Source organism: Gymnoscopelus braueri (genome assembly GCF_963280865.1).
Source record: "Gymnoscopelus braueri genome assembly, chromosome: 22".
Taxonomy (NCBI): Eukaryota; Metazoa; Chordata; class Actinopteri; order Myctophiformes; family Myctophidae; genus Gymnoscopelus; species Gymnoscopelus braueri.
In genome coordinates this window covers 12,819,704-12,836,976 of record NC_137624.1, presented here as the reverse complement: position 1 = coordinate 12,836,976, position 17,273 = coordinate 12,819,704, and the positions used below count along the sequence as shown (strand labels likewise).

General features: G+C 40.9%; 1 protein-coding gene across 1 annotated transcript in view; it reads left to right on the top strand.

Annotated features, from left to right (window-relative positions):
* Positions 1–4,801: 4,801 nt before the first annotated feature.
* Positions 4,802–17,273, top strand: part of niban2a (niban apoptosis regulator 2a) — a 40,506-nt gene continuing 28,034 nt past the window's right edge. Inside the window, exons 1-3 of the mRNA XM_080419967.1 lie at positions 4,802–5,181; positions 13,912–14,042; positions 17,090–17,218. Of these exons, the coding sequence (XP_080276093.1) occupies positions 5,127–5,181; positions 13,912–14,042; positions 17,090–17,218 (315 nt within the window). The 5' untranslated portion in view covers positions 4,802–5,126. The remainder of the gene's footprint in view (positions 5,182–13,911; positions 14,043–17,089; positions 17,219–17,273) is intronic.

Here is a 17,273-nt window from a genome sequence, read left to right as displayed (position 1 = left end):
CCATCCTCCCTCGATCCCTCTCCCTCAAATTCTTTTTTTTATATCAGTGGTTCTGAAAATGGATATAATTGAGGAAAGAGAAAGTTAAACAATTGAGAAAATACACAATGACTATTTTATCATGGGTTTCACAATTCGCAGTTAATTGTAGAATTATGTAGCCTACTAAATCTAATTTAAAATGGGGGGTCCTTAGAAGGCTTAGATAGAGATATATAGATAGATTAGATAGATAGATTAGATAGATAGATAGATAGATAGATAGATAGATAGATAGATAGATAGATAGATAGATAGATAGATAGATTTTTGATTGTTTATTTATTTCGAACACTGTTAAAAGACAAAAGAAATACATAAAATAAACATAATACACTTAAAAATAAGAAATATAAAAATAGGAAAACAAATACAACTCTGGGGTGTTCGAAAAGGGCATAGGAAGAAGTTGAAAACGTATCTATCTAGTCCTAGATAGATAGATAGATAGATAGATAGATAGATAGATAGATAGATAGATAGATAGATAGATAGATAGATAGATAGATAGATAGATAGATAGATAGATAGATAAGATAGATAGGCTATGTATAGATCTTTATTAGTCCCGTGGGGGAAATTCAGTTGGTCCGTCATAGCAGCTATTCCATTGTTTGACATCCAGCCAGCCCCTTTGGGCAGATGGTTTGTGCTTTCGGCAGGCAATCACTTTTGGGCACTACGCACTACCAGCCGGTGTCCTAAGGAGGGTAGTGGTTCTCATTCTCAAAGTGAGGTCCAGAGGATCCCCAGCAAAATGACTTAATAGTATCAAAATAAGTTTAACCACTTTAACCTATAGGCTATTCAAGAATAGCCTATCTACATGAGCTTGTATAGCTGTAGATCAGCTATTTGTATTGAACTTTTTAACAACACAAATCTTAAGGTGTTGTGGAACCAAATCAAATTTAAGGGTCCTTTCCTTGATATGAAAACGTTTGAGAACCACAGTCCCAAGGAACACCTCCCCCCCCAAACCCCCCAGCTATGAGGTGGGGGGGTTTGGCATGTGAGGTGGAATGGATACATTAGCTAAAATGATGGTAGTATAAAGGTGGTATAACTACATTATCGTCTTATTTTTTTAATTAGCTAAAATTAGTTTGTTTTAAATTCAATCAAGTGTTTGCCAAAATCAGTGGTTGTTTTACAAGCAATTAGCCAATCACACAACACATGTCGTGCATGGTACAAACAAATAGCCTACCAAAACATACATATAGGCTACCAATAATATCCTTACAGTGCACAACCCCCGTAAGGCCATAACCATATAGTGCATCATGTAGACTAGTTGTCCCACTTCCACCACAGCAATGAAATACCGTAAGGCAGAAACAATTAAACAGTGAACAAAGGTGCGAACAGTTTCACAAACATTCAAAAATAGTGTAGGCTTTGTTCCCGACCAGCTATAGGCACTGCTAAACCATTTGGCCGCGGCGTGGCATGTTGTGATGACCATGTGCAACCCCACTGTAAGTATTGAAAATTGGATATACTAAAAAAAATAGCTCAAAATTGTACTTAAGTACAGTCAGAGGCGTAGCGTCATGGAGGCCACTGAGGCCATGGCCCGGTCAGTAAAGACCCGGCCTGCCCTGTCTAGCTGCTCAAACTGCAGGGCAAGATTCCCCAGAAAAAATAATTCTGCTCCGACGCTGGCTGGCTGGGCTGGACAACAATAGATACGTTACCGCGGTGATACATTGGCTGCCCCATTCGCACCTTTTACAAAGCTAAAGCTGCCGTCTCCTGCATAACAATGGTCCAAGTGTAACCTGTTAAGTAGTCTGTAGGAGGCATAGGCTATTGTCAGATCATGTCCAGAAGGAGTCCAAAAGAGAATGGATCCTGGAGTAGAGTAGGCTATTTCTACATTGCAGTATTGATACTTTTTACGCTTTGATTCAGTGGTGGAAAGATTACTCAATTTTTTTAAAAAGCATTTGAGTACGTTTTCCACCACTGAAGGATGGTAGAGTGTGTTGTTAATGTTGCTTTATGGTCGTTTAATTAATTAATTACTTTTTTTTAAATCGTGCGTATATGTCCCGCAACGCAGGGGGGGGTGGGGTTCAAGTTTTCAAATGTGAAAAAAAAGTTTTCTAACCTTTGATACTTTTACTTAAGTAAAACATTTGAGGATGGAACACACTGAGGGATGGGTAGAGTGTTGTTAATGTTGTTTTATGGTCATTTAATGAATTAATTAAGCAAAAAAATCACATGCCCGCGACGCAGTGGGTGGGGGGCAGGGGGGAAGGGGGGAGTCATTAAGAATCTTGCCCGGTCCACGTTAGAACCCACCGTACGCGCCTGAGTACAGTACTTGACTGAGTAATGTACTTAGTTACTTTCCACCACTGAGCAGTGAGCACCACAGGTGAACTTAATAATTCAATCAGTGTCACTGTCAACTCTCTGATGCTGGTGTGCTCTTGACGTTTGGCAAGAGACCCTTCTGTCTCTACAGGACAAGATACAAAACAACGGATTATAGGCTTAATAGCATGTTTCATTTTGTTATGTATGTTTTATATAGATGTGCACAAATTCAATAATAAATCAGTTGGAATATTTGCCTTTTCTCATAAATTCCCAGTGAAAACACGCCATGTGCCTCTTTTGATATTAATCATAAATGCTCTATTAATATGGATCATTTGTTGCTGACAAAAGTAGCCCGCCCCCAGAGGCCACAGGCATCGTTCTGGTCCACAGACTGTAAAGCAGGGGTCTTCTTCAACGTTTTTTTCAGGCCAAGGACCCCTTAGCTAGCCTTAGCTGGCTGAGAGAGAGACACTGTTTACAATTGTGTTGCAGATTTAACTTTTTCATATATTTCATATAGCTTCACTGGCTATCATCAGTGTTGTGTAAATAAAGTTTTTTTTTTGTGAATTTCATTTAATTTTTTGTGACATTTAACGACTTTTTTTTTTGCTCTTTTTCCTCTACACTAAACCTCTTTGCCGAAAATTAGCAGATCTACAGCTTGTAGATCTGCTACTAATGTTCCCCTCAGAATAGGGATGCTAGGGTTAAAGTGGTAAAAAAAAAAAAAAAAACATCCTATCACACAAAGGTTTGGCGGACCCCTTATAGTACCTCTGAGGACCCCATCCCCTGTTGAAGACACCTGCTGTAAAGGGTTTGGGACAGTGGGTCAATGTAGGTCTTGTCCACAAGATGGCGCTGAGTCTCTTTCAGAGAGGGATGAGGACTCTCCCTGAGTCCATTGGAAGATTGCTCTCGCTTGACTTGGACTGTGACTTTGATTCAGTGGTGGAAAAATTACTAATTTTTTTTACTTAAGTAAAAGTATCAATACTGCAATATAGAAATAGCATACTCTGTTACAAGCAATAGTCCGGGAATTAAAAATGTACTTGAGTAAAAGTACAAAAGTATTTGTATCAAAATGTAGGCTGCTTAAAGTACCAAAAGTAGAAAATACTCATTATGCAGAATGTCCCATTTCAAGCTTTCAAATGTATAAACATCTTTTGAAAATAGCAGATCTACAAGGGTCAAGCTCACAATGCGTCGCAATGCAAAGCATTGTGAGTTTGTAGATCGGCTATTTTCAAATGGCCAAAATGTATTGGGCTGAAGTGGTTATGTTTTGTAATAATAATAAAAATCTACAAAGTAACTAGTAACTCAAGTTTTCAAATAATTTGTAGGGGAGTAAAGTATAATATTTGCCTCTGAGATGTAGTGGAGTAGGTCGGAGTAAAAGTACAGAAAATTGGAAATACTCCAGTAAAGTAAAAAATACCTCAAAATTGTACTTAAGTAATTGTACTTAGTTACTTTACACCACTGCTTTGATTGACATCTAGAGCAGTAAGAGCACACATGCTGTGAAAATAAGTAGCTAAAGGGATTCTAAAAGATAAAAATGCACTGATGATCAAAGGGTCATCAGTGCATGATTAGGTTAGGCCTAACTGATAAAGGTGTTCAAGAATTTCCCAGGTAGTATATGTTATTAGAAAATATGTATGTTTTTTTTAGGCTACTATTGTATTTAAGTTGGCTAACCGTCTTTTTAAGGTCTATTAAAACGAGCCAATTACTTTCAATGTGAAATAGTCCCATAATCTCCTATTATAATTAGCCGTGAAACATGACTGTCACATATTATATGCCAGTCATGACGAAACTTCAACCTGGTGTTTGCACTTTCTCCCTTTTTGTCCCCTACATTTACACAAACGTTCAGATTTCAAATATAAAGTGCTTAGCCCATGGCCACGGATGTTACACTTCTGTACGAGGCCTTAGAAGTACCCGTATCTTCCGTATTGTTCAATAAAAAGCATTTCAATCCAATCGGTGTTTATTTTCTCATAGAGTCATAATGTATCAGAGTGCAATACCGAGAGTGTCGGGTCGTTAAAACTTGAAAGCATGGCGAAAAAACAGAGAAAATGGCCACCAATCGGATTAAAAATGCTATCTATTCAACAATACTGAACAATACGGTACTTCTGAGGGCCCGTACATAATTGCAACATCCGTGGCCATAGGCCAATTGAACGTCTGAACTGAAATCTGAACGTTTACGTAGATGTAAATTGAGAAAGTGAAAACACCAGGTTGAAGTTTCACCATGACGGTCGTGACAGACGGCCGTCGTGTGATCCATGTGGCTACACAAGAAGTAGACTGGCCGTATAACCACTCCCTTTGCAGAACACGTTGATTCCCAGAGGGTGTGTCCTGTCTGTCACCATGAACTACAGAAATATTCACTTCACTGAAGTTGCTAGTTGGTTCTCTAGAGAGTGTTCCGCTGTCCAACTCTCATTGGAGTCACCTACGGGACCCAGGACGGACTGGAGAGGATTAGAGACGTGCTGCATCAGTACCGAGCCGAACAGAACCGCTCTACAACGATCTGCTGGAGCCGAGAGGAAGCCAAAGTGGATCACTTAACCATTTTTAGCCAAAGTGGATTACTTAACCATTTCCAGATATCTGAGGTGATAGTGCGGTGGTGAAAACTTCACCTGGGGTAGCCGACTTGGCAACAGGGTATTTGGGAGGCTTACCTCGGTTACCTGTCTGTAACCATGGGAGACGTGGTGTCTTCTCATCTGGATGAGGGCAAGCGTGAATTGATCACAGGTAAGAGAGCACCGTTTGTATCACTCACTCACTGTTGGCATTGGTTCTCAAAGCGGGGTCCACGTCCAGGGGGTCCTCCCATGGCAAAATAAAGAACCGTTTTACCACTTTAACCCTATTTATACGTTGGCTATTCGAAAATAGTTGAGCTACATGTGAATTTATAGATATGCAATTTTTAAAAACATTTAGAAAAATCTTGACACATTTTGAAAAAAGACACAAATCTTCTCTTTTGGGGTCCCTAGCACAAAATCTTTTCAGATGGGGGGTCTGCGGCCAAATACTATACATGAATTTGGGGTTCCTTGACATGAAAAAAAAAATTGAGAACCACTTATCTATTGAAGAGATGACACTGTCAGATTAGTTCTAGTTTTTCCATACATACAGAGAGCAGCACACATCCTATTGTAGGCTAAAATGCCAGTTCCCTAGAGAAAGTCACAATGCTATATCATCGTGTATCTAGTAGGCAATCTCCCACACTTGCCTAGTCTGTTCCAGTATTCACTTCAAGTATGCTGCTCTGCTCTCAGTGCTCTGTCTGCAGTGCACCAACTTGAAGAAAGCCCCAGAGCTCAAATCTCCACGCAGGGCTATTTACAAGAGATAATAACTAGGTTTCCCCATGGCCCGGGTTGGTGTTTGTGTAAGTTTAGGACTGGGCTTCTATTTAAAACTTAGAATGCCCATAGCCTCCCACTGTGATTTATTGTGGTTGATTCAACAAAGCATGGGAACGGAATAAGAGTTGAGAGAGCAGTACCAAGTTAGGAGAGAGAGATGCATTCTGTTTTTTGACAGATGGGATGCTCATCTCTCTTTGAGTAGCAAGGCTGCACCAATGTCACTCACGTCAAAAGAGCTTAAGAAAACAAAGACGCCCAATTCGTATTTGCTTTGACTTAGTGGTTAGGGACTTGATGGTTTCCCAGAGAAGTTGTCTGGGGTACTGCCAGCCTCAGCAGCATGTGAGTCACATGTGGGTGATGCACCATAGCATTTTAGAGTTAACATACAGTACAATAAGAGATAGTATCAGCATGGTTAAGACTTAAGAATTATGCATAAATAAATACATAAGTTGAATAACACGCAGGCTACACAAATAAGGGTTTTATGCAATGTTGGCACCTCTGCAGTGTACTGTACAGCATCTTCAAGCTATTATTTGTAACATACAGTTATACTTGTACAATTTGGCAGTGAAATGTGTGTGTGTGTGTGTGTGTGTGTGGGGGGGGGGGGGGTGAGAGAGAGAATGAGAGAGAAAGAACAAGGAAGAAAGGAGGGTATGAGCCAGACAGGCGTTGTGCTTATTAATCCTGAGGCGTGTTGCTACCTGCTTTACCTTTGCAGCTTCACTCACTATTCTGTTCTCTCGAACTCTGCCTCTGAACTCTGTCTCTCCTATTCTTCAATGCACCAGACATTGATAAACTCTACAAACAATTACAGTAACTAAGACGGTAACCTGCTATACAGCATATAGAGGGGTACAGCTTGACAATATTATACCAGTATCATGGGTTTGATCCAATCTACCCTGTAGAGACACTTTGATAAAGATATCAGCTACATACTGTAGATGTGATATATGAAGTGAACTTTGTTATTTAGCCTACATTTTGTAAAATCTACAGTAGGCCTACTAGTAGTTTCCCACAAACAGTTACACACTTAAGTGACTATTCTTCAGCGTTATCTACTGCATACTCTGTCCCCTCTACACTGACTGTAATATTTCTTAATTAACTGTGTGTGTGATTGTGCATGCGTGGGGAGGCAGGCTGGTCAGCATTTCTGCTGTGGGAGTCTTATTTAGAGAGGACAGCTCAATCAAGGTGATTTCTTCATACTTGCTGCTGAAGCACATTCTCACTGACTGATCTCCTCCCTTATGAGTGGAGGACACACAACACATAACAAACGCACACACACGCACACACACACACACACACACACACACACACACACACACACACACACACACACACACACACACACACACACACACACACACACACACACACACACACACACACAGAGTCACATTTCTTTTCCTCCCCCTCTTGTGTTATGATGCAGTCATTAGTAAAACCTTTTCAGTGAAAACATCTTCTGAATGCATCTGCCTACCTACACACTCAGGTGTGCAAAAATATTTGTGTTACCTGCCAGCAAAAATTATTTACATCACATTTACGTTGTCAGTCATAATGAAGACATTAAGAATCCAGTACTGTCCCATTTCAAATGGGCCCCTGGTCTATTCATTGAGCCCTACAAGTTTGGCTTACATGGTAAATCTAGGCCTGTAACGATACAGTAACTGCATCGATGCATCGTTTTGAATTTTCAACGATCTACTATATCGATATGCAAACAGCTAAATATCGTATCGTTTGACTTTGAATCGTATCGAATCGTTTTGCAATGCAAATAATCGTATCGAATCGTTCTGCAATGCAAATAATCAATTATATCAATACTAAGTACTTTTAAGAAGAAAAAAAGAGAAAGAGGGGTTTATATCCAGTATCCAGGTATTTATTTTTCACACAGAATTTTTGGGTAAATAAATAGTTACTATATCGATTTTAAATCATTGAATGGAATCGTATCGTTCTAAATTAACCTGTCCTGTATCGTTCATGTATCGTATCGACTAAATCGCTGAATCGAAACGTATCGTATCGTTCTAAATTAACCTGTATCGTTCATGTATCGTATCGACAACCAAGTATCGTGATACGTATCGAATCGTTGTTAAAACGTATCGTTACACCCCTATAAATCACCCATTGGATGACAGCATAAACCTAGATAGGGTGAGGAAGAATATATTCAGCAAATTCAAAGGTACTTTTTGAGACCAAAACTATCGGCACACAACACCCTAAACATTTAAAGCTTCTCCCTGAGTCTGTAAAGTGTGTTTCCAGTGTGCTTGATGGCATTGCAGGCCTCAACAAGGCAACAATGGAACTCATCAGATCATGAGTTGTGTCATTATAAACTGATTAAATCATCAGATAAACCACATAAGACTGTGGTCACATGTCTATCTATCAAATACCACATAAAGCTGTGGTCACACGTGTGTCTATGTATACAGTGTGTCTTTAGAATACAGGGCTCCTTTAGGGCAACAGGGCAATATGTTAATGAACCCCCATAAAACATAGCTGACTAAACACGTGTGTGTGTGTGTGTGTGTGTGTGTGTGTGTGTGTGTGTGTGTGTGTGTGTGTGTGTGTGTGTGTGTGTGTGTGTGTGTGTGTGTGTGTGTGTGTGTGTGTGTGTGTGTGTGTGTGTGTGTGTGTGTGTGTGTGTGTGTGTGTGTGTGTGTGTGTGTGGGGGGGGGATTTTGCTGTGTAGTTATGATGTCCGGCCAGATTTGAACCCATGCCAAGCCTCCAGGACACCCCGCAGCCCACTTTTAACAGCTAATATTTAAAAGCGTTGCTAATATCATCACAGTGCGGTTCTCTCCCACCATCTTCTATTCCAAGGACAAGCTCCAGCATGTTATCTGCACTGCAGAGCAGGTGATTGGCTGTCAGCTGGCCTTTTATGAAATAGCTGCATGATGCCAGGGTGAAGAACAGGGCAGGAAGGGTTGCCACCAACCCTACATACCCCAGTAACCATCTGCTCTAAACACCACCTTGAGTGTGATTTATGTATTTGGCCGCGGACCCCCATCTCAAAATATTGTGTTCCAGGGACCCCCCCCCCCCCCCCCCCAGAAGTAAAGATTTGAATTACAAAAAATATATAAAATGTATCTATTTTTCAAAAAATGGCAGTTCTACAAGCTCATAGCTCGGTGCCTTTAAGAATAAAAGTTTTCGCATGGCCCTTTCACTCAACAACAATGTCATGATATTGTCAACTGAAATGTTGACGTGTCGAACAGCAGGGTCATGTGACAAAAGTGTCAGACTTAAATAAATGTAAGCCTCACTTGTACTATTGACTGTGTCTCAACTGTCAACAAACTATAATCCCGTCACTGCGACTGATCTGTAGTATCTGTACCATGCAATTTAGCATTGGCCAGCCCGCCAGGCATTGTTTGACCTATGTTCATCATCATATGCCCTGTGATGTTCAATAGGACCCACACACACATTATTTGTGTGGGTCCTATTGTGTCAGGACGCTGTACACAGAGGTATTATTACCATATACTGTATTGGTCATTTCTAGGCACCAATATCACTACGAGAAATCCCTGTACCTTGAGTCACATATTGAATCATTGCACCAGCTGTCTCATTGTATTATAACACTAGCTGGGTTCCCAGCGTTGCCCGGCATTGCACGGGTGAAATAGTACTTGGAGAGGCCAGTCTATGACGTCAGTATTATGATGACAAAAGGAATAAAGCACTGGAGCATCTCTGACTAAATTTATTTTTAGTAAACAAGTGACTAACATTTTGATGCCAAGTGCATCTTCATCAGAGCCATGACTCTGATGAAGATGCACTTGGCATTGACATGGTACTGACTTTTTATATTAGCACCTTGTAAATAAAAAGGTATAATTGTCCGAACTCTCCAGTGCTTTATTCCTTTGTCTGCTGATGTGCCCTGTCTCTGTGATGCACCGGGCCTGTCTGTGTTAACTGTTTGATGCGTGGTGGTACTCCCTTCAGTATTATGATGTCAGTAGCATGACGCCAATACCCGTTTAGAGGCCAGTCTATGATGTCATCATTGCACAGGTGAAACAGGCACAAAGTACTGTCTTGGAGTGCACAAACGTGGGAGAGTTTGGGGATCATATCTGCATATATAACAAACAGACAAACAACTTCAATGTATTGGTAAAAAGGTTTAATCTCTATATTATTATAGTAATCGTTGCTATAGAGTGTTTGTTCAGGGGTCTCCCCGTCTCCAGCTCTTTAATAAAAAGAAAAATACCTTTTCAAGTGGTTTTCAAATTTCATCCAATCAGGAGAGAGTGCCCATTTATCTGCTTAAATATTCTAGTTGTATTCTAGGCTCACTTCTTTGTGTCTTCCATTCCAATTTCACGTGTTTATCCTGTATCCTGTACGAGTTCTCTCTCCTGATTGAATAAAATTGGCATCCCAACCTGTTTACCAGAGAGATGGGGAGAACACTCAATAGCAAAGATTACTATCAGAATATAGAGCAATTTAACACTTATTTCAACCAAAAATATCACTTACTGCACCTTTAACACACTGCTGTACTACTCACTGAGCTACAGAGAGGACCACAATTATCCTACATTATACAGCACTGAATTCATATTATGTGTCTATGTAGCTGTGGTGAGACCTGGAGGTTTTCATTTATTCCATACTCAGTCAAAGAAGCCCTCTGTCTGTCTGTCTGCCGGTAATGGAAACAGGAAGCAAAGTGTTCAATTCCAGCCCAGATTTCCATTGTGGTGCCCCAACTCACTGGCAGCTAATGGGGATCTGAATAAACTTAAACATGGCTTGTAGGCTCACATGATGTACTGTACATACATTAAATACATACAGTATAGACACTGTAGTGTCTATACAGTTAGCGCACAGTTCGCTAACTTGGAACTGTGCCTTTTTTTTACGGTTACCTTCAAGCCAAACGATAATTTGCAGTGTGGTGTGTTGTAACAAGAGCTGCTAAGACTTCTGTTCTCGTGTGTGTGTGTGTGTGTGTGTGGCTGTGTGTCTGTGCGTGCGTGCGTGTGCCTGTATTTCTCATGTATGCGTGCTTGCTTGCCCTGTCTTCTGGTTCTGGCATGGCAAAGCCACGGGCAGTGGAAAGTATAGTCTGCAGAAATAGCCATGATTGTACAGGGCAGGCATTGCGTGTTGTTGAACATGGATGTGTTTCAGGCTAGCTCGCAGACTTGATGCAATTTCATATGTCATGTACGGTTTCATCACAAAATGTGATATCCATTCAAATTAGAAAGCAGAACCTACATTTATGGAGTAATAACAAAACAAAGCAGATACGGTTCTGTTTAAAAAAGCAATTAATTTCAAAAGCACTGTAGCACATGACCAAAACAATAGACTGTTGATAATGGTACAGTTTTATCAACAGTAAACACAATGCACAGCTGTTCACTTGAGATATCTATGTCTCTCTCTCTTTTTTTAAATCATTATAAATTGTTGGTTGACAAACATGTCTCAGAATTTGGCTTATTCTTCTACAATGTGACACACTTTCATAAAGCAACACTCAGCTTCTACACTTTGATACATTTTCCTCCACTGAATGGTTAACTGCGGTTTTAAATTTCTTAAAAAAGAAAATAGGCCTAAGTAAAATATCCTGCTGCTAACCATTAGTAGGATACACTCGTATGCATTCTAGGAATACCCTGGTGGTATAACAAAGGATTTGAATGAATAGAACCACATGGCTCATAGTATAGTATGAACAATGGGTTTAGTGCAGTAGCATTATACCTCTCTGTACACAGTAAAATCCTCAGTGTTGATGTATCCATTTGTTAAATTAACAGTCAGCATATATGATTCATTGTGTTGCCACAGTAGTTATGTGTTTTGGGGGTAAGGCCGTGTTTGACGTCCTAACTCTGTCCCTATCCTAACCTCCTTCGCATTCTCTCCCTCGCTATCCTGTCTTGTGGACACTTTCCTTCCTGCCCTCCCACACCAGACCTGCTCGCTCCTTCCTGTGCCCCCCCCTCCCCCCCTCCCCCCATCCACAAACATCTCTCCTCATCCTGACTCAGCTGAATGCACTGATCTGCTCACAAACTCTTAACGTTTCCTAGTGATGGGGCGGAGGTCATGGAGATTTGGATTCCCCAGTGTTGCTGCTTGTAATCTCATTTGAGTTCAGTCCTATTTTGTGGTTTTGTGTGTGTGTGTGTGGGTGGGTGGGGGTGGGTGGGAGCTTCAGTGATTCAGACTGTGGAAAGAATTTTTGCCACAAGTCAACTGTTTTGGGAGAAATGTAATATTTGTGGTGCTGACACTGGACCTCGCAGTGGTGGTCTCTTCTGATGTGATGATGGATCTAGTGGTATGTCTTTAACACTGTGGGTGTACACATCCATTTGGTTCCATTTATAAGCTTTCAGAGTTACATTAACAATAATGATTATACTGTCACCTGACATATTACAGTACCCATGAAAATCCAATCTTAATGAAATTAGTGTCAGTTAAAATAACACTCACAATTTTACTGTGTAGGCTAGGCAGCATGCGTGGTATGGATTGTTGACAATTCAACATCCACTAATCCATGGGGAGTGTGCCGTGCACCCATATGTGTACTCTTTTACCTCAACTGGTACTACAAGTCCCATAGCAGTTATGGCGTAGCCCACGACAATAATGCTAATAAACAGCTTAAATTTGGGCAGATTTTGAAATCAATTTCAGATCGATATACCAACCCACTGAGGAGAATAATGCATGAGAACGAGCACACAACTGTATCAAAGTCCTTGTCCATCGATTGGTCATTAAGTAACTGTAGCATGCTGAGTGCTACTGTGGGTTGTTGATGAAACCATTTTGTAATTAAAGCTGCACTTGATTGACCACACAGTGCCCACACACACACATATTGGTCTATATACAATGGGCTTGTAAGTCCTTTATAACTTTGCACCTCAGTCTGAGCCAGCTCTCTCTCTCTCTGCCGGCATTCAAGCTGGTATTGTGTGTGTGTATTGCCCTGAGCCTAGGTACAACATGCTGCTATAAAGAGGTGAGCACAATTAAACATTTGGAAACACCTATCAAAATACCGATCAATTAACCCTGGCATTGCTCCCATGAGTCACTCTCCCCATCTCCTCCCACAGCAGTCATTGAGTGAGAGTTCACAGAAATGCTAATAACTTAAATTTGGAAATCGTGAAGGAATGGTCGATGCCCATGAGCGAGTTCAGTTCTGATCCGTCCATCAGTTCGATTGGTCAAACCACTGAAGAGAACAATTGATGAGTACAGAAGGACAGACAGAGGTTTAATTTTGTAGTAGGATAGTAGGATGGCTCTGACCAAGCCAGGGAGTTAAGGCAACGGTTTCTGTAGAATATGATGTCAGACCAGAGCTCGGTCAGCGAGAGAGGGGGAGGGTGGGAGACAGATGTAGGGAGAGAGAGAGAGCCTATTTCACCAATTCACCCACACAATAACTTGGCCAATGCTGCATACTGAAACCTGAACATGCTCACAATTTTGCGAGGCGTTGTCAGCGCAATAACCCCAGCAACGCCAGGCAAACTGATGATGATGCAAAAGTGCAGCATTTTCTGCTTGTATTGTATTATCCTATATTAAAATTGGCTAATGGGAGGGCGGGCGAACCTCTTGACGTCACGCTCATGTCACCATGACTCAGCCATAACCATATAAGGAGTTCCCAATGCAGCTACGCCCAAATATGGATTGTGTTGTCTAACCTCAATGTTTCGTCATGGCATCAGGCACAAACAAATCATTCTCCATATATGGGCACAAAGGGGGGGCATATGGGCATATACTGATGACATCAGGGCTCTCCATATATGGGCACAAAAGGTACAGAGACAGAGATCTCAATATTTGGGCATATCAGTTGGATCAGCGCCGGCGGTGCGACGTAGGTGTGAACCTCTAGTAATGTAAAGGTGCTATACAATTAATTGCTATCATTATGCAAGACATCATTCTCTGTGTGTGTGTGTGTGTGTGTGTGTGTGTGTGTTGCCTCCAGCTCGCACCGGGGACGTGATGAGGGAGTTTGGTTCCCTGTACGAGCAGCAGTATGCAGTGGCTCTCTTCAACAGCGTCCGCTACGAGATTGAAGGAGGAGGAGGAACACAATCACAGCTCCTTCACAGGAAGGCAAGTTTACACACACTCCATTCCTACAGGGATGTACATCCTGGACCACTCTCTCTTTCTATAGCCACTCTCTCTTAACACTCTCTCTTACTATAGCCACTCTCTCTTAACAGTACACCCTCTCTTATAGCCGCTATGCAGGGGTAGTCCTACTGTATATAGTAGAAGTTTACTTTTATTGTCAATGTACACAAGCCAGTTGAAATTTGTGTTCTCGCATGTCCCTCCTTATTTACACATAATGTATTTCATTAGAGAGGTCAGAGCACTACACCCAGTCACCAGCCCACAACTGGAATACACCATCAGTGCCGGGGATCACACCAGCGACCTTTTGGTTACTGGGTGGCCTCTTTACCTCTAGGCCATCCTGACTCCAAGTATAGTATTGGCAACTCATTTTGGGGTGGGGGGCCACATTGGTCAAAAGGTGACTTGATGTGGGCTGTGACCAGTTGCTCATGCGCATTCAGTTATACAGAGTTATTTTTCAGTATGTTGTCTCAGTCACTGCTATAACTACAGTATATCACTTGTTATTATGAAGAAGAATAGCTACTTTAATTATTGACATTAAAAACAAACATTTTTAAGGAGCCCCAATAAACCATTTGAAAGTAGAACAATTCAATTTGAAGTGAAACACACATTACCATGCCAAAGCCAACATTTACATCTGCAGTTTCTGTTGGCTAATGTGTGACTATTGTTCTCGGGTTTCAGCTACAGATCACCTAAGAGCCCAAATGTTTTCAGATTGTAAATAGCTACACAACATTTTTTATGCAGGCCTAGTTTCAGCAATCATACTCAGACAATGAACTCGGTTTAGTCTTTTTTATTGAAGTGACACAAGTACAAAAATCACATTCTACATTTTTCTTTTCAATTTGATATCACTCTGAATATAAATTAATTCCATCTGGAGATTAAGTTTCCATCCATCCAACTACATGATTGGGGGGCGGCCATAGCTGAGTGGTTAGTGAGCCCGCCTAGGGAACCAGCTGGCCCTGGTTGCCCCAGGTTCGATTCCAGGCTATCCCAGCATATGTGCCGATGATATGAAATTTGTCCCTGAGCAAGACTCTTAACCCCAATTGCTCACAGGTTCTCATTGGAAACAAGACCGCAAGGACTTTCATGAACGACCTGTTAAAAGGAATTATCCTTATCCTTATCCTTATGATCGGTGTGGGTTTAGCAGCTAGAACAATGTGCTATGGCATCTGAGAAGGGATAAAAAAAGGTTTTGGTATATTATACTATTATGTTATCCCATACCTACAGTACAAAGAGAGTAAAGGACGTCTGGACCCCCAGATATACAAATCTTGTCAAATTGAATTTATGAAGGTTGGGCATGACTGATATGAGTATACACCCTTATTGTTAATTTAACTTTGCGGAGTGTACAAATGGAGAATGTGAAAGAAATAAACGTAAGCAGAAGAAACCCAAGATCTCTTCCTTTACTGTCCAGTTTTGCTCCTACTACAAGCAAAAGAGTGTGTACTGTATATGCATCCCACGTACAGTGTGCCATTATAGCCATAAAGAATACGGTAGTGTTTGTGATCATATTTAGTCCGCTCAACAATCAGTCTACCCCGGAAAACGGACGGACACAGTTCAGCCATTCAGCGGTCTGTGCCTTTGTAGTTGTTACCGCTCCTGACGGAACCATGGAGCCATTAGATGGAAAGTGGAGCACATTTCATGCATGGACAGCCATGAATCACTCCTCGTATCCACTGTTGTGAAACCTAATGTGATAGCGTTGCAGCGGGACAGAACACAGGTGCAAGAATTAATACGCAGCAGAGTGATACTAGTCTGACTCTTTGAATGCGTATTCAGATTCATGCTCAGAGAAATGGGAGAATTTCACATTTTCCAGGAAGCAAAACAAGCTTTTAAACCTGGTGGTATCTTTCGCCCCTCTCTCCTGCTCCCCCTCCTCTCCTGTCCCTAACTATTTCCTTAACAGTAAAGTCCTGAGTGTTCATTTAACTCTGAGAGGGTACAAATGGAACCAAATGGACCATTTGGTTCCATTTGTACCCTCTCAGAGTTCAATGAACACAATGGACTTTACTGTGTTCCTTCCTCGCCGAGATTGAGTTGTTTGCATTACGGTATTATTTGATCTAAGACAGGAAATCTAAAAACAAAGTGGGTGTTGTATATAGCTGTGTAAACACACATGTTGTTCTTGGTTCAGTCCTGCACCCCCACAACATGGGAAGCACCCATTAAGCTTCAAGGTTATGACAATGGCATCAGCTCAACCCAGAGCCATTGAAAGAGAGTTACGACACTTCCATAGTCTTACGTTGTAAACTAATAATATTTAGACTTAAGTTGTAAACTAATAATGTTTGTATAATATTCAATATCCAATCATTTACTGTCAGAACCAACTTACAGTTGATGTGGGATTTGTTTTGTTGTGCTCAGTGATAACAACAAAGAACAAGAAGAATGTGCCAGTAACGCTTACCATCGAGTGAACCATAGTTCCAAACATTAAATCCTCATAATGGGCGTTGATGAGGCACAGGCAATGAACCATGTGATCGCGTTGCTGCAAGATCAAATAGTATCCTAACTTTCTCTTTCAATGGGTCTGGTTATCAACCTTGATGGAGCATTGATATATTATATACTATATGTGTGACCTTGGTGTAAATTATTTATCCTGGTGGTCAATGCCATGATTGTAAAATTGTAAGATTCAGAATTGATTCAGTTCCTGTCATTTTCTTTTTTGTGAGGGTCCACTCCTTTCATCATATACATTTTGTCTTACTTTGACAGCTGAGATTTAATGTGTAGACAGTAAAAACTTCGGCGTCTGTGTAAAAATGATTAATTTAACAGTTTAAAAGTCATTTTACACTCACAAGTTAAAACAACGCTGAAGATTTAACTGTGATAGACAACGAGGAGGAAGGAGTAAACATTACACTATCAACAAGCACACACAGTATTGTGAAACCTCCACTGTAGTAATAATAATAACTGCAATGATTTTTCATTTCCAGGACCCACTTGAGGACAGGTCCATCTTCTCAGGCAGTATGTTTCAATATCTTGAAGAGAACAAGAAATGGAGGAATCGTTTTGTGTTTATCTCGAATACCTATAACATCAGCCTGTATGACAATAAAAAGGTGAGTAATCACTCCTACAAAACAGCCAGTATCTGCATTTGCTGGAGTTGTGCTA